Source organism: Aythya marila (genome assembly GCF_965140915.1).
Source record: "Aythya marila genome assembly, chromosome: 6".
In the NCBI taxonomy this organism is placed as follows: Eukaryota; Metazoa; Chordata; class Aves; order Anseriformes; family Anatidae; genus Aythya; species Aythya marila.
The window spans coordinates 15,787,374-15,804,973 of NC_139047.1; the positions used below are offsets into that span (position 1 = coordinate 15,787,374).

Below are 17,600 nucleotides of genomic sequence, written 5' to 3' on the forward strand. Positions count from 1 at the left end.
TATTTTTTTTGAAAACAGTTATCATGCTTAATGATTTCTTATTTTGTTCTTATTAATATTGTTGACAATTGTGGAAATTGTGTTTTTTTAATTTCATTTTTCAGCTCCCCCATCACTTGACCTTGACTTTAGAGACAAGCTTATTGTTCGGGTTGGTGAAGCATTCAGCCTGACTGGACGTTACTCAGGAAAGCCTACACCAAAAGTTACTTGGCTAAAGGATGATACTGTTGTGAACGAAGATGACCGTACAAAGATCAAGACAACTCCTACAACTCTTTGCTTGGGGATACTAAAATCTGTCCGTGAGGACTCAGGCAAATATTGTGTTACTGTAGAGAACAGCACAGGATCAAGAAAAGGGTTTTGTCAAGTTAATGTTGTTGGTAGGTTTTCCTGATCAATAGTATTGTCTTTGATGTTTTATAGTGATTAGAATTCATTGAATTTGTAAAATGTTAATGCATCCTTTATTACAATATTTTGATGTATTGCAACCTTATTTTACTGAAATACTATTTACTGATTTTGAGTTCATAGTTAACTCTGACTTAGTTTATTCAATATGAATAAGTTCATATTTTTACATGCACTTAAAGAATGTCAGTAGAAAATGATAGTCATCAAATACCTTTATACGCATTGAGGAATAAGGTCCAGTGAGTCAAACAAGTTTTAAAGAAAAGTAGTCTTGAGGATTTGACTTCTTATTAAGAATATGATCCCAGGTTTCTGTTTTCATTTTATATTTACTATATTGACACTATTTTAATCTACATCATTATTTGAAGTCCTTATAAAAGCATAGGTATGATTTATTTATTTTTTTTCTTAAACAGATCGACCATCACCTCCAGTGGGCCCAGTTATATTTGATGAAGTTCATAAAGATCATATGATAGTTTCCTGGAAACCTCCACTAGATGATGGAGGTAGTGAAATTACAAATTACATTGTTGAGAAGAAGGATGCACACAGGGATCTGTGGATGCCAGTTACATCTGCCATGGTTAAGACAACATGCAAAATTCCTAAGCTGCTTGAAGGAAGAGAATATCAAATTCGAATTTATGCTGAAAATCTATATGGCATAAGTGATCCTCTCATCTCTGATGAGATGAAAGCCAAAGACCGTTTCAGTATGTCACTCATTTGCTATCTTATTTTGATACTTTAATCTTTAACCTGTTTGTTGTGCTCATGAATTCTTGTTTGGTTGTTTATTTCTAGATGTTCCAGATGCACCTGAGCAACCAATCATTAAGGATGTTACAAAAGACTCTGCAGTGGTGGTTTGGAACAAACCATATGATGGAGGCAAGCCAATAACAAACTATATTGTAGAAAAGAAGGAAACAATGGCAACTAGATGGGTCAGAGTTACCAAAGACCCAATTTTCCCCAGTACTCAGTTCAAAGTACCTGACCTCCTTGAAGGCTGTGAATATGAATTCCGTGTTTCAGCAGAAAATGAAATTGGCATTGGTGATCCTAGTCCACCATCAAAGCCAATTTTCGCTAGAGATCCAATTGGTAAAGTATTAAATCTTATTTCTCATTGAATTTTTAATACATCTTGATTTTAGTTAGAAATCTGTATTAATGGTTTTCTTTTTTCCTTCTTTTTTTTTTTTTTTTTCATTTTTTAACAGTAAAACCAAGTCCACCTGTTAATCCAGAAGCAGTAGATAAAACTAAGAATACAGTTGATTTATCTTGGCAACCACCACGCCATGATGGTAATGGCAAGATAATTGGCTATCTTGTTGAATATCAGAAAGTTGGAGATGAAGAATGGAAAAAGGCCAATCTTACAGCAGATTCTTGTCCTGAAACAAAATATAAAGTCACGGGACTTACCGAAGGTTTGACCTATAAATTCAGGGTCAAGGCAGTCAATGCAGCAGGTGAATCTGAACCAGCCTATGTTCCTGATCCAGTAGAAGTAAAGGACAGACTTGGTGAGTATAATAAAATCTCACATAAGTTTACTTAAGAATTTTTTTTTTCTCGTTTTATAAAAAAATATAATTTTGATTCCAGAACCTCCCGAGCTGATACTGGATGCTAATATGGCCCGAGAACAGCATGTAAAAGCTGGAGATACCCTGAGACTTAGTGCTGTTATTAAAGGTGTTCCATTCCCAAAAGTTTCTTGGAAGAAAGAAGATCATGAGGTCTCACCAAAAGCTGATATTGAGATTACAGGAGTTGGCAGTAAACTTGAAATTCGTAACACTGTCCATGAAGATGGTGGAATTTACTCCCTGACAGTTGAGAATCCAGCTGGCTCAAAGACCGTTTCAGTAAAAGTTGTTGTCTTAGGTAATCTTTTTGATGTTCCTTTTGTACTGCCTCTTTTTATTCTTTACTTAGAGATTAAGAAAGGAATGTCAGGAAAATATCAGTAAATTAAGATATAAGGAATTACAAAATACTCAGTAGGGAGAAAAACTGAAGCTTATAGGAAATACTTTTTCTCTTGAGGTTTACTAGTTGTTTGTTGTCTATTTTTTTAATGCTTTGATTATCAAATAGGTAACATTTGTTTTTGGCAATATTAGATAAGCCTGGTCCACCTAGAAATCTTCAAATCAGTGAAGTTAGAAGTGATTCTTGCTACCTCACTTGGAAGGAACCAGAAGATGATGGTGGTTCTGTCATTACTAACTATGTGGTGGAAAGGAAAGATGTAGCTTCTGCACAGTGGGTACCCATCTCATCATCCTCCAAGAAACGTAGTCACATGGCTAAATATCTGATGGAAGGCACTCAATATCTCTTCCGAGTTGCTGCTGAGAATCAGTTTGGTAGAGGACCATACGTGGAAACGCTCAAGCCAATTAAAGCTATAGATCCACTGCGTAAGTGTTATTCAGCTGTATTATTCGTTTGTTCATATTGCTCTTGGTAATTTTTGAAATGATTTTGTTGGTACTAATATGAACATGGTATGCTGTTACTATATATTGGCCATCTAGTAACTTGTTTGGTTTTTGTATTTTAAAAGATCCTCCAGGGCCACCAAAGAATCTACATCATGTAGATGTTGACAAGACTGAAGTTTCCCTTGTTTGGAATCGACCAGATCGTGATGGTGGTGCTGAGATAACTGGATATTTGGTGGAATATCAGGAAGATGGTGCAGATGAGTGGACAAAGTTCCAGACAGTCCCCATGCTAGACTGTGTTGTTACAGGCTTACAAAAAGGAAAAATATACAAATTCCGTGTGAAGGCTCAGAATATTATTGGTCTTAGCCTTCCAGATACAACTATACCAATAGAATGTCAAGAAAAACTAGGTAATTTTTAGTTTTTCATGTTGTTTCACCAATTCTTTCTCTCCTTTAAGTATTCTCTCTGAAAAGCATAACGTAATTTCTGTGTTTGTTTGTTTGTTTGTTTTTCTAATTTCAGTACCGCCATCTGTGGAACTAGATGTGAAGTTAATTGAAGGTCTTGTTGTTAAAGCTGGTACCACAGTGAGACTTCCTGCAATTATGAGAGGTGTTCCAGTTCCAACTGCAAAATGGGTTACTGATGACATTGAAATTAAAACAGAAGGCAGACATAAGATTGAGACCGATAATTATTCAACTGTGCTTACCATCAAAGACTGTATAAGAAAAGACACAGGAGAATATCTACTCACAGTATCTAATTCAGCTGGCAGCAAAACTGTTGCTCTACATCTTACAGTTTTGGATGTCCCTGGCCCACCAACGGGTCCTATTAATATTCTTGAAGTAACACCAGAACATATGGTTATTTCTTGGCGTCCTCCTAAAGATGACGGTGGAAGCCCTATAATAAACTATATTGTTGAGAAGCGTCAATCAAAGAAAGAAACTTGGGGAGTGGTTAGCTCTGGAACAAGTCACACAAAAATTAAGATTCCACGACTACAGAAAGGCTGTGAATATATTTTCCGTGTTCGGGCAGAAAATAAGATAGGCATAGGTGCACCTCTTGATTCAGAACCAACAGTTGCTAAACATATGTTTGATCCACCATCCCCACCTGGTAAACCTATGGTTTATGATATTACAGAAAATGCTGCAACAGTGTCTTGGACCCTACCAAAGTCTGATGGTGGAACTCCAATAACTGGTTACGTACTCGAACGTCGGGAAGCATCTGGTAAATGGGTGCGTGTCAATAAGACTCCAATACTTGATATGAAATACAGAGTCACTGGTCTCTTCGAAGGCAACACGTATGAATTCAGAGTTTTTGCAGAAAACATGGTGGGCTTAAGTAAACCATCCCCAAGCTCTGATCCAATAAAAGCATCACGTCCTATCACTCCTCCTGGACCACCCATTAACCCAAAATTAAAAGACAAAACCAAAGAAACAGCTGATCTTGTATGGACAAAGCCCCTCAAAGATGGTGGCAGCCCAATTCTGGGATATATTGTGGAATGTCAGAAAACTGGAACTACACAGTGGAATAGGATTAACAAAGATGAACTCATTCGACAATGTGCCTTTAGAGTACCTGGGTTAATAGAAGGAAATGAATATAAATTCCGAATAAAAGCTGTCAATATTGTGGGAGAGGGAGAACCACGAGAACTGGCAGAAACTGTACTTGCAAAGGATATTCTTTCTCCTCCAGAAATAAACCTAGATGTGACCTGTCGAGACTTAATTACTGTCCGAGTAGGTCAAACAATCCGTATTACTGGTAAAGTAAAAGGCAGGCCAGATCCTGAAATAACATGGTCTAAGGATGGAAAAGTACTGGTGCAAGAAAAGCGTGTTGAAATAGCCCATGATCTACCTAATGTTGAACTGCAAGTGAAAGAAGCCAAAAGATCTGATCATGGCAAATATATAATAGCAGCTAAGAACAGCTGTGGCCATGCTCAAGCTTTTGCCATTGTTAATGTACTTGACAGACCTGGACCATGTCAGAACCTGAAAATAAGCTATGTCACAAAAGATTCTTGCATGATTGCTTGGGAAAGTCCAGTGGATAATGGTGGCTCAGAAATTACAAATTATATAGTAGAGTACCGTCAACCAAACCAGAGGGGATGGTCAATTGTGTCTTCTGATATCACTAAACGGTTAGTGAAGGCAAATCTTATAGAGAACCGTGAATATTTCTTCAGAGTTTGTGCAGAAAACAAAATAGGTCCAGGTCCTTGCATTGAGACCAAAACTCCTATCCTTGCCATAAATCCTATTGACAAGCCTGGAGAGCCAGAAAATCTTCACATTGCAGAGAAAGGAAAGACGTTTGTATATCTGAAATGGAGAAGGCCTGATTATGATGGTGGAAGCCCTAACTTAAGTTATCATGTGGAGAGAAAACTGAAAGATTCAGATGAATGGGAAAGGGTTCACAAAGGCAGCATTAAGGAAACACACTACATGGTAGATAAATGTGTTGAAAATAAGATCTACCAATTCAGAGTTCAAACCAAGAATGAGGCAGGTGAAAGTGACTGGGTAAAAACCGAAGAAGTCACTGTGAAGGAAGATCTGCAGAAACCAGTGTTAGACTTGAAGTTAAGTGGGGTGTTAACTGTGAAAGCAGGTGATCCAATTAGAATTGAGGCTGGAGTCAGAGGAAAACCACAGCCTGAAGTTGTATGGACAAAAGACAAAGATGCTACAGATCTTACCAGATCTCCAAGAATCAGTATTGAAACAACTTCTGACACATCTAAGTTTGTTCTCACAAAATCCAGGCGCAGTGATGGTGGGAAGTATGTGATTACTGCGTCTAACACAGCTGGTAGTTTTGTGGCATATGCTACTGTTATTGTTTTGGATAAACCAGGTCCTGTAAGAAATTTGAAAGTCACTGACATTTCGAGTGATAGATGTACTGTTACCTGGGAACCTCCAGAGGATGATGGCGGTTGTGAAATACAAAACTACATCCTAGAAAAATGTGAAAGCAAGCGTATGGTTTGGTCTACATACTCTTCCTCTGTCCTAACAAACTATGCAAATGTGACACGTCTCATTGAAGGTAATGAATACATATTCAGAGTTCGTGCAGAGAATAAGATGGGCACTGGTCCACCAACAGAAACACAGCCAATTATTGCAAAAACTAAATACGATAGACCTGGACGCCCTGACCCTCCAGAGGTCACAAGAGTTAATAAAGAAGAGATGACTGTAGTTTGGAATCCACCAGAATATGATGGTGGCAAGTCAATTACAGGATACATCTTAGAGAAGAAAGAGAAACGATCATTAAGATGGGTTCCCGTTACTAAAACTGCAATCCCTGAGAGGCGAAAGAAGGTTACTAATCTCATCCCTGGTCATGAATATCAGTTCCGCGTCAGCGCTGAAAATGAGGTTGGACTTGGAGAACCGAGCTTACCATCAAGACCAGTAGTAGCAAAAGACCCAATAGGTATCGTACTACTGTATACTACTGTTGTTTGTTTGATTGATTTTAATGTTAACAGATTGTTAAATTGCATAACTATATTCTTATCTGTAACTTCTATTGTCTTTCAGAACCACCTGGTCCTCCCACAAACCTGAGGGTGGTTGATAGCACAAAGAGTTCCATAACCCTTGGCTGGGGAAAACCAGTGTATGATGGTGGTGCTCCAATTATTGGATATGTTGTGGAAATTAGACCAAAAGTGGAAGGTGCTGATCCTGAAGCAGGATGGAAACGGTGCAATGTTGCTGCCCAAGTTATTCATACAGAATTCACAGCCACTAGCCTGGATGAGAACCAATTATATGAGTTCAGAGTTTCTGCCCAAAACCAGGTTGGCCTTGGCCGGCCAGCTGAGCTGAAAGAAGCTGTGTCTCCCAAAGAAATACTTGGTGATTTTTCCCATCTTCTTCATGAGTACTTGCACATAAACTTTATTTGCTCTGTTTTTCCTTTATTTCATGTACTGAACTTTGCATTTTATTTCTGTGAAATTGTCTTTCAGAACCTCCTGAAATTGAATTGGATGCAAGCATGAGAAAGTTGGTCACAGTCAGGGCAGGTTGCCCTATTAGACTCTTTGCTATTATTAGGGGTCGCCCAGCACCAAAAGTCACCTGGCGGAGAATGGGTGTTGATAACGTTATCAGAAAAGGACAAGTTGATCTAGTTGACACTATGGCCTTCTGTGTCATCCCTAATTCAACACGTGATGACTCAGGCAAATATTCATTGACACTTGTTAATGCAGCTGGGGAAAAGGCTGTGTTTGTGAACGTCAGAGTTCTGGGTGAGTATCTGAGAGAACTACGTGTAGACATTGTTTTAATTATATTGTATGTTCTACACAAAAATCTTTATTCCCCCTAATGCTATAATTTTAGAGTACAAATGTATCAACTAATGCTACCTCCCCCTGTCTAAGAGCCTATTAACTCCCTTTAATTTTAATTTATTAAAGAAGAAAAGACTAACATAAATTGAAATTCCTTTATAGATACTCCTGGACCTGTATCAGACTTCAAGGCTTCAGATGTCACCAAGATGTCATGCCATCTTTCATGGGCACCTCCAGAGAATGATGGTGGTAGCCCAGTGACTCATTACATCCTGCAGAAACGTGAAGCTGACAGGAAGACCTGGGGAACAGTCACTGCAGAACTAAAGAAAACTAGTTTCCAAATTGCTAATCTTGTACCTGGAAATGAATATTTCTTTAGAGTAACAGCAGTAAATGAATACGGGTCAGGTGTTCCAAGTGACATACCAAAACCAGTCTTAGCAACAGATCCCCTATGTAAGTATGCCTTTATGCACATTTTATCATTTTCTCAAATTTAAGTAAGATTTTGCGTTTATGAAAGCAACTGTTTCTAAACAGGACTTTGCAACAAGCGTAAATATTTGTGTCAGTTACTTTCATATAACACAATCTGTGAATATAGTACCTTTGCAGTCATTCAAATTTTTCCTCTTTTCTGTATTGTCGTTGTTGACTTAGCATAGATAGTATCCAGTATTTCAGAAATTCATGGTAATTCAGTGTTTAATGTTTCCTTTCCTTCTCCCCATCCACAAAAGGTGAACCTGATCCACCAAGAAAACTTGAAGTTACTGAAATTACAAAGAACAGTGCCACTTTAGGCTGGCTGCCACCACTGCGTGATGGAGGCTCTAAAGTTGATGGGTACATTGTAAGCTACAAAGAAGATGACCAACCAGCAGATCGCTGGACAGAATATTCAATTGTCAAAGATCTCTCCATTGTTGTAGCTGGTCTGAAAGAAGGAAAGAAGTACAAGTTTAGAGTGGCAGCTCGAAATGCTGTAGGAGTAAGTTTGCCAAGAGAAACTGAAGGAATATTTGAAATTAAGGAACAACTCAGTAAGTACTTAAATGCTACCCATGTTGCAATATTCTCTTTAATAATGAAATGAACAACCATTCTTGTTCTTAGACTGAGGCCCAAAAAGTCAAATACTTTATGAAGTCATCTGGAGGATTACAGTTAACTGTACTGAATATTTTGACAGCTCAGAAAAGATGATGCTTGAATACTAATTGAGAATTGTTAAAGAATTTTGTGGGTGTGGTTTCAGTTTGAACCAGAAGATGAGAGATAAGGAGAAATAATCAATACATCCAATTAACTAAAAATGAAAGAGAAAAACAGAACAGTAGTTTGAGAGATAAGTGGGCTCAGAAGTGGGCGTTGTTTTAAGACAAGAGAAAATAAAGTGCTTATATTGTAGAGTCAGTTGAGGATGTAAAGCTAAAGGTACCAAGGACAAAGTGGGGAGGCCCTGAGGCACAGAAAGATGCAGGAGTCTGGGACAGGTAAGAACAGCCTTCTTCGTCCGTGACGTGGAAATAGGTACAGGAGCAAGAGACTGAAACATAGCCAGTGGCAGGAAGAAAAGTACACTAAGCATATAGTCAGGCATCTTTTGCTATAAATTGGGAAAAATTTGTGCAGAAGAAGTGGGAGAAGGGGCTCTAGCTGAAGAATAATTCAAAGGTAGTAAAAAGAGGTTGCAGAAATGGGTTTAATTCAGTGAGAATTCCAGTCTTTCTTTTCTCTTCTTTCATGTCTCTCTTGTAGAAAGTCAGCAGGAACCTGTATGTCCAGTAGGTTAGCAATGACAAATTCCACATACACATGGAAATTATGTGTGCAGGAAGGTGATCCAAACTTAAAAATATTCTCTTATAATCTGGATGAGAATGTGAAAGTAAGACTGGAGTGGATATTGCACACTGCAGAATCTCTAGTTGTTCATAAGTGGAACCTAAATTAAAAATTAACAAGACATTCTTAGTGGTGATTCCACTTAAGGAACAGGAAGAGAACTTTCACGTGAAAACATAAGAAAAAGTGAATTAATATGTCACAGAAGTTGAATTTATATGTCTCTGTGTATTTTTCTACAGTCCCACCTAAGATCCTGATGCCTGATCATGTTCACATTAAAGCTGGGAAGAAACTGAGAATTGAAGCACATGTATATGGGAAGCCTCAGCCAGTCTGCAAATGGCTGAAAGGAGATCAAGATGTAATTACATCCAGTCGCCTTGCTGTCCATAAAGCAGAAAAGTCTTCTGTTCTTATAATTAAGGATGTGACTAGAAAAGATTCTGATTTTTACACTCTTACTGCAGAAAATAGCTCTGGTAGTGATAGTCAGAAAATCAGAGTGATAGTCATGGGTATGTTTCATTTAATTATTTTAAATCCAGATTTATACAAAACTAGTTTTAGTGTATTCCAATGGTTGCCATTTTCCCTTATACCTTTTTCTTAATGTATTTCTTTGTGTAGATAAGCCAGGTCCACCACAGCCCCCATTTGACATTTCTGAAATAGATGCTGATGCTTGCACTCTTGCATGGCATATACCTCTTGAAGATGGTGGCAGTAACATTACAAACTACATCGTTGAAAAATGTGATGTAAGCCGAGGAGATTGGGTAACAGCTTTAGCTTCGGTCACAAAGACAACCTGTAGAATTGGAAAACTGATTCCTGGAGAAGAGTACATGTTTCGTGTTCGTGCTGAAAATCGTTTTGGGATTTCTGAGCCACTTAATTCTGGCAAGATGATTGCAAGGTTCCCATTTGGTATGTCAGTTTTTAGTAACAGCATTTCTCTTTTTAGTCCTCCTAATAAGACATGTGATTGATATCCAATTTTGTATTTCTTTATAGATGTTCCCAGTGAACCAAAGAATGCACGTATTACCAAGGTTAATAAGGACTGCATTTTTGTTGCCTGGGATAGACCAGATAGTGATGGAGGCAGTCCAATCACTGGTTATCTCATTGAGCGAAAAGAAAGGAACAGTTTACTGTGGGTGAAAGCTAATGACACAGCTGTTCGCTCCACAGAGTACCCTTGTGTGGGGCTCATCGAAGGTCTTGAGTATACTTTCAGAATTTATGCGCTGAACAGAGCTGGAGCAAGTAAACCTAGTAAACCAACTGAGTTTGTCACAGCAAGAGCACCAGTCGGTAAGCCAAATGTATCAATGATTTGCAGCAGGCTGTTGTTTTTATGGTTATTTTCAGTATATCTGCAACTCTATAATCTTCAGTTTGCATTTCCATTTATGTTTTCACATTTGCTGTAAATGCACTGTGTGGTTGTACTGTAAACAGGATCCACCACAATTAAAGCCACTTTTTAATATGTTAACCCTTTTGGCAAAACAGACTATAACATGATCTTACTTGCCTTAGATCCCCCTGGAAAACCTGAAGTTATTGATGTCACTAAGAGTACTGTGTCACTGGTATGGACAAGACCAAAGCATGATGGTGGTAGCAAGCTTATTGGCTACTTTGTTGAAGCTTGCAAATTACCTGGTGATAAGTGGGTCCGGTGCAATACAACTCCACATCAAATACCCCTAGAAGAGTACACTGCTACTGATTTGGAAGAAAATGCTCAATATCAATTCAGAGCAATTGCTAAGACAGCAGTTAATATTAGCAGACCTTCAGAACCTTCTGATCCAGTGACCATTCATCCAGAAAATGGTAAGAAATGCAGAAGCATTTAAAAACTCTGACGAGAGTCTCTCCATGCTGAATTCATGTGAAGAATGAGGTGTTTACCTCGTACTAGATTGATTTACCCTTTTGCTTTTTCCCTTCAGTTCCTCCCAGAATAGAGTTGGATCTATCTATGCAATCACAGCTTACAGTAAAAGCTGGAACTAATGTGCGTCTGGAGGCAAATGTATATGGAAAGCCTATGCCAAGCATCACCTGGAAGAAAGAAGGAGAAGTTTTAAAGCCATCAGAAGGTGTTAAGATCACCACTAAAAGAAATCTTGCTACTGTTGAACTGTTCAGTGTTAACAGGAAGCAGACAGGAGATTATACTATTACTGCTGAAAATGCAAGTGGATCAAAGTCAGCAACCATTAAGCTTAAAGTACTCGGTAAGCTAAAGACTGTCTGTTGATAAATACATTTATGGTTAAATGATATAACAAGAACTATAGCTGTAATAATGGGATGTTAATTCTTCCAGATAAGCCTGGTCCTCCAGCCTCTGTAAAAATCAAGCATATGTATGCAGATCGTGCAATGCTTTCTTGGGAGCCTCCCCTAGAAGATGGAGGTTCAGAAATTACTAACTACATTGTTGACAAACGTGAAACAAGCAGACCAAACTGGGCCCAAGTCAGTGCCAATGTACCCATTACAAGTTGCACAGTGGAGAAATTAATAGAAGGACATGAGTACCAGTTCCGCATATGTGCTGAAAACAAATATGGTGTTGGAGACCCTATCTTGACTGAACCAGCAGTTGCTAAGAATCCATATGGTAAGTGTTTTGTAGGATAGTTTTGTGAGTGACTCTTTTTTATGTACACTTACAGATATGAAAATAATTTTCAAATAAATCTTCACAGATGTACCTGGACCTTGTGATCCACCAATTATCAGTAATGTAACGAAAGACTTTATGACTGTTAGCTGGAAGCCACCAGCTAGTGATGGTGGATCCCCAATAACTGGTTATATACTTGAGAAGCGTGAAACTAAAGCCCTTAACTGGACTAAGGTAAACAGAAAGCCTGTCATTGAAAGAACTGTTAAGGCTACAGGACTCCAAGAAGGAACAGAATATGAATTCCGGGTGATAGCATTGAATAAGGCTGGACCTGGCAAGCCTAGTGCACCATCCAAAGCCGTGTATGCTCGTGATCCTCAATGTAAGCTAAAAGTCTGAGACGTTTTCTATGGTATTTCCAAATACTTTTGTACAACATTCAGTATGATTAACTTTCTGCTCTTTTAATTCTCAGATCCTCCTGGCCCACCTGCCTTCCCAAAGGTGGTTGATAGTACTCGTAATTCAATAAGCCTGTCATGGAGCAAACCAGCATATGATGGTGGAAGCCCTATTATTGGTTATCTAGTAGAAGCAAAAAGAGTTGACACAGACAATTGGGTCAGATGCAATCTACCTAAGAATTTACAGGCTACACGATTTGTCGTAACGGGGCTGATAGAAGATACAGAGTACCAGTTCCGCGTTTATGCTGTCAATAAGATTGGATACAGTGATCCAAGTGATGTACCTGATACACATACTGCCAAAGATATTTTAAGTATGTTCACTGAAAACATATTGTGAAATTAACTTTTGTTTTAATTCATGGGATGGCTTCTAAATGAAGGGTTTGTCGTAGATCAACAACAATAACAAACAAACAAAAAAAAAAGAGAGATTAATTTGGAATGTGTCCTTTCTCAAATAAATGTAGTTTAAAAATGGCTAATTTGGAAGAGAATGGGGCAGTTAGGAAATGAGAAGAATCTTCCCAGTGTCTGCATTTTTAATTTGTATCCCAGATACTCTTCCACCTCCTGTTGTTTGTTTTTTTTTCTATCTGATCCTAAAATTAGACTTTTCACGCCTCTCTTCTGTCTGAAAACTTTAGTCTTCTTCATGTCTTCTAAATAGTTTGAAGCCAGATTATAATTCAAAAACTCCACTGACATACAATTTAATTGTATGACACATATTCCTTAAGAGCCATGCTGGCTTCTGTATACACTTTGCTATCTGTAGAAAAGCTTCAGAGAATTGCCTCAGTTCAAGTAAAGTAGTGCAGTTTTTGAAAATCCTTTGAATTATAGAAGAAATGGGAGTCCTTTTCATATAATAAGTAATGTAAATGGTGGAAAAGACAGAAGAAAAGCAAGTGAAATAATTGGGGGAAAGAAAAAAAAAAAAAACAGGTTTACAAATGAGCTTGAAATGGGAGTCAGGAAACTAACTCATTGATATCATCATGACATAAGAACAAGCTAATTAATCTAGTGAAATGCCTGTAAAGAGGTACATGTCACAGAATCTTTAGTGATAGTCTTAAAGATAATGTTTTAATCACATCTTTTTTGTTAAACACAGTTCCTCCTGAAGGAGAACTTGATGCAGAACTAAGGAAAGTCCTTGTGTTGCGTGCTGGAGTCACAATGAGGCTTTACGTGCCAGTAAGAGGACGTCCACCTCCCAAGATTACATGGTCTAAAGTGGGTGCTAACCTAAGAGATAGACAAGGATTAGACATCAAGTCAACTGACTTTGATACCTTCCTACGTTGTGAAAATGTAAATAAATATGATGCTGGAAAATACATTCTCAGTCTGGAGAACAGTTGTGGCAAAAAGGCATACACCATTGTTGTAAAAGTACTTGGTAAGTGCCAGTTTTCCCCAGTATATTTGTTCATTTTTTAACTGATTTTTTTTTTGTATTTTTGTTTACTAAATCAAATTGGGGTGGGGGATTGTGTTCTTCCAGATACACCAGGCCCTCCTGTTAACCTTATTGTAAAAGAAGCATCTAAGGATTCTGCCTTCATTACATGGGAACCTCCACTAATAGATGGTGGCAGTCCAATCACAAATTATGTCATTGAAAAACGTGATGCAGAGAGAAAATCATGGTCCACAGTAACAACAGAATGTCCAAAGACAAGCTGCAGGATAACTAACTTAGAAGAAGGCAAATCCTACTTCTTCAGGGTTTTTGCTGAAAATGAATATGGTATTGGTGACCCCTGTGAAACTCGCGATGCTGTTAAAGCCTCTGGTAAGAAAAATGAATCCATTTATCCTATTTCGGTATTCAAATCATTTTTATTTTTAGTTTGAAAGGACACTTATTATGCTTTTCTTCCTCTTCTAGAAACACCTGGGCCAGTTGTGGATCTAAAGGCTTCCGCTGTAACAAAATCATCCTGCAATTTAGTATGGAAAAAACCTATCAGTGATGGTGGAAGCCGTATTTTTGCATATGTTGTGGAGGTTCTCATTGGTGAAGATAAATGGCAAGAAGTCATGCGAGCAAAGAACCTCCATTTTTCAATGAGAGATCTAAAAGAAGGACAAGAATATACTTTCAGAGTAAGAGCCCAAAATGATGCTGGATATGGAACTCCAACAGAGCTCACAATTGTGGCAAGAGATGATGTTGGTAAGAAACAACTTCAGATAATTAATTATTTTATCCAAACCACATTTATTTCATGCTTAACATCATTGCTATGCATGTGTACAAATCAGATGCCTTTAAAAGAACATCTGAATTTTATCAGAGTTTATGCATAGTTGAATAATTGGTATCTTGATTTTTACAGTGGCACCTGATCTTGATTTAAGAGATCTACCTGATTTGTGCTATGTAGCTAAAGAGGGTAGCAATTTCCGTCTTAAAATCCCAATTAAAGGCAAGCCTGTCCCAGCTGTAACTTGGAAGAAAGATGAAGACCAGGCACTTACCGAGAGTGGAAGAGTTGCGTTTGAATCTACAGCAGTTAACACCACCCTTGTAGTACGTGACTGCCAGAAAGCTGATGCTGGAAAATACACTATCACTCTGAAGAATGTCATTGGCAGCAAGGAAGGCACTATTTCTGTGAAAGTTGTTGGAAAACCTGGCATACCAACAGGTCCAGTAAAATTTGAAGAAGTCACAGCTGATGCCATAACCTTAAAGTGGGGTCCTCCAAAAGATGATGGTGGTTCAGAAATCACTAACTATGTCCTAGAGAAGAGAGATAATGTAAACAATAAGTGGGTGACTTGTGCCTCTGCAGTCCAGAAAACTACATTTAGAGTTACAAGACTTCATGAAGGGAATGAATATACATTCAGGATCAGGGCTGAAAATAAATATGGAGTAGGTGAAGGTCTTAAATCTGACCCTGTCATTGCAAAACATCCATTTGGTAAGTATACATTATAAATAAAAAAAAAAAAAAAAAAAAAAAAAAAAAAAAAAAGCTTTACAGATGATACATATTTTTAACGCTTCTGCATTTTTTTATACTGTTTAGATGTGCCAGATGCTCCTCCACCTCCCAACATTGTTGACGTTCGGCATGACTCTGTAGCTTTAACTTGGACTGATCCCAGAAGAACTGGAGGCTCACCAATCACAGGTATATCTCCAAAAGTCTCCTTAATATTCCAGTTCTTCATACTTCTTTCTCTTTGCCAAAGGGTAAGATAAGGTGTTTATTATTTTGAGTGAGTGTGTGATTTCACTGTTCTTCCTACTTTTTCTGGATGATGAAACTTTCAAAGGCTTACCTTAAAAATCAGGAAGAGACTAACAGAAACAGTATTTTGGCAGACAGACAAAACATCTGAAGAACAAATAACAAACTCAACTACATGTTACATCACTCGAGGCTGTAAAATCAGAAATTTGCATTTGCAAGCATCTCATTCTTGCAATTACATACATATTTAATGTATGTTCATATCCATTTCTTAATCTGTTTTTCAATGTTGTTCCTGCAAAATTCTTATTTGGCATGCCATACATACATTACAATATTTTGCAAAGCTAGGTTAAATGAAGATTTGTAGAAAATTCATCATTTTCACCTCATCATTTATCTTTTAGGTTATCACATTGAAGTCAAAGAAAGAAATAGTCTTCTGTGGAAGAGAGCCAATAAAACTCCAATAAGAATGAAAGATTTTAGAGTGACAGGATTAACTGAAGGACTGGAATATGAATTCAGAGTAATGGCAATCAATATGGCTGGAGTAGGTAAACCAAGTCTGCCATCTGAACCAATTGTTGCACTTGATCCTATTGGTAAGTCATCAGAAGAATAAAAATAAAAATTCTGAAAGTTGAAATCACTCTTGTTTGACCATGGTTTATTGTTTTTTCTTTTAGATCCTCCTGGGAAACCTGAAGTTATCAATGTAACTAGGAACTCAGTAACACTCATTTGGACAGAACCAAAATATGATGGTGGACATAAGTTAACTGGCTATATAGTTGAAAAGCGTGATTTGCCCTCAAAAACTTGGACGAAAGCTAATCATGTGAATGTTCCAGACTGCGCATTTACTGTAACTGACCTTACTGAAGGCTCCAAGTATGAGTTCAGAATTAGAGCAAAGAACACTGCTGGAGCTATCAGTCCACCATCTGAATCCACAGGAACCATAATATGCAAGGATGAGTACGGTATGTAGAAGATATCAAAATAAATTTTATTTAACTCATTAAAAACTCTTTTTTTTGTTTGTTTGTTTTTTTTTTATTATTATTTTTTTTTACTTTCTTTTTGTTATGACAACCTGGTTTTGTTTTGTTTTGTTTTACAGAGGCACCAACAATTGTTATTGATCCTACTTTGAAGGAAGGTTTAACAGTGAAAGCAGGAGACACAATTACAGTGTCTGCTATTAGTATCCGTGGCAAACCACCTCCAACTTCAGTGTGGTCAAAAGCTGGAAAAGATTTTAGACCTTCAGAGCTTGTGCAGATTGAAACCACACCAACTTCCTCTACTCTAAGCATCAAATATGCAACTAGAAAGGATTCTGGAGAATACACGATCACTGCAACCAATCCTTTTGGCACTAAGCAGGAGAGTGTACATGTGAAAGTTTTAGATGTTCCAGGACCTCCAGGACCTATTGAGATCAGCAATGTTTCAGCAGAAAAAGCCACTCTTATATGGTCACCTCCTGCAGAAGATGGTGGATCACCAATCAAATCATATGTTCTTGAAAAGAGAGAAACTAGTCGACTGCTCTGGACATTAGTTGCTGAAAATATTGAGAGTTGTAGGCATGTTGTTAGCAAGCTCATTCAAGGAAATGAATATGTTTTCCGTGTATCAGCAGTAAATCAATATGGCAAGGGTGAACCAGTACAATCAGAACCAGTCAAAATGGTGGACAGATTTGGTAAGTAGAACAAGCTAAAAGGTTCAAGTGTGCTTTTATTAATCTCTGAAGACTTGATTTTTGTTTAAACTTTGTACTGTTTTCTTTCTTACCAGGTCCCCCAGGTCCTCCTGGAAAACCAGAAGTAACAAATGTGACTAAAAATACTGTGACAGTTACCTGGAAAAGGCCAGTAGATGATGGTGGAAGTGAAATCACAGGTTACTATGTGGAGAGGAGAGAGAAGAAAGGTTTAAGATGGGTCAGAGCAACAAAGAAACCAGTTTCAGATCTCAGGTGCAAAGTAACTGGTCTCCTGGAAGGAAATGAATATGAATTCCGTGTCAGTGCAGAAAATAGAGCAGGAGTTGGACCACCAAGTGATGCTTCAAACTCAGTCATATGCAAGGATGTTGCATGTTAGTATCATGCCTTTTGTTTTTCAAATGGTGGGTGGG

General features: G+C 37.9%; 1 protein-coding gene across 1 annotated transcript in view; it reads left to right on the plus strand.

Moving 5' to 3' along the window:
- LOC309879566 (titin-like) overlaps positions 1-17,600 on the plus strand; it is a 246,514-nt gene that overhangs the window by 183,328 nt on the left and 45,586 nt on the right. Inside the window, exons 232-260 of the mRNA XM_082763383.1 lie at positions 105-386; positions 840-1,139; positions 1,231-1,533; positions 1,653-1,961; positions 2,044-2,325; positions 2,565-2,864; positions 3,011-3,304; positions 3,420-6,386; positions 6,494-6,814; positions 6,928-7,212; positions 7,420-7,719; positions 8,004-8,306; positions 9,354-9,629; positions 9,742-10,041; positions 10,129-10,431; positions 10,660-10,959; positions 11,079-11,366; positions 11,459-11,755; positions 11,844-12,146; positions 12,240-12,545; positions 13,352-13,639; positions 13,745-14,035; positions 14,132-14,419; positions 14,583-15,173; positions 15,282-15,386; positions 15,857-16,054; positions 16,139-16,435; positions 16,576-17,163; positions 17,259-17,561. Coding sequence (XP_082619509.1) covers positions 105-386; positions 840-1,139; positions 1,231-1,533; positions 1,653-1,961; positions 2,044-2,325; positions 2,565-2,864; positions 3,011-3,304; positions 3,420-6,386; positions 6,494-6,814; positions 6,928-7,212; positions 7,420-7,719; positions 8,004-8,306; positions 9,354-9,629; positions 9,742-10,041; positions 10,129-10,431; positions 10,660-10,959; positions 11,079-11,366; positions 11,459-11,755; positions 11,844-12,146; positions 12,240-12,545; positions 13,352-13,639; positions 13,745-14,035; positions 14,132-14,419; positions 14,583-15,173; positions 15,282-15,386; positions 15,857-16,054; positions 16,139-16,435; positions 16,576-17,163; positions 17,259-17,561 — 11,568 coding nt within the window. The remainder of the gene's footprint in view (positions 1-104; positions 387-839; positions 1,140-1,230; positions 1,534-1,652; positions 1,962-2,043; positions 2,326-2,564; positions 2,865-3,010; positions 3,305-3,419; positions 6,387-6,493; positions 6,815-6,927; positions 7,213-7,419; positions 7,720-8,003; positions 8,307-9,353; positions 9,630-9,741; positions 10,042-10,128; positions 10,432-10,659; positions 10,960-11,078; positions 11,367-11,458; positions 11,756-11,843; positions 12,147-12,239; positions 12,546-13,351; positions 13,640-13,744; positions 14,036-14,131; positions 14,420-14,582; positions 15,174-15,281; positions 15,387-15,856; positions 16,055-16,138; positions 16,436-16,575; positions 17,164-17,258; positions 17,562-17,600) is intronic.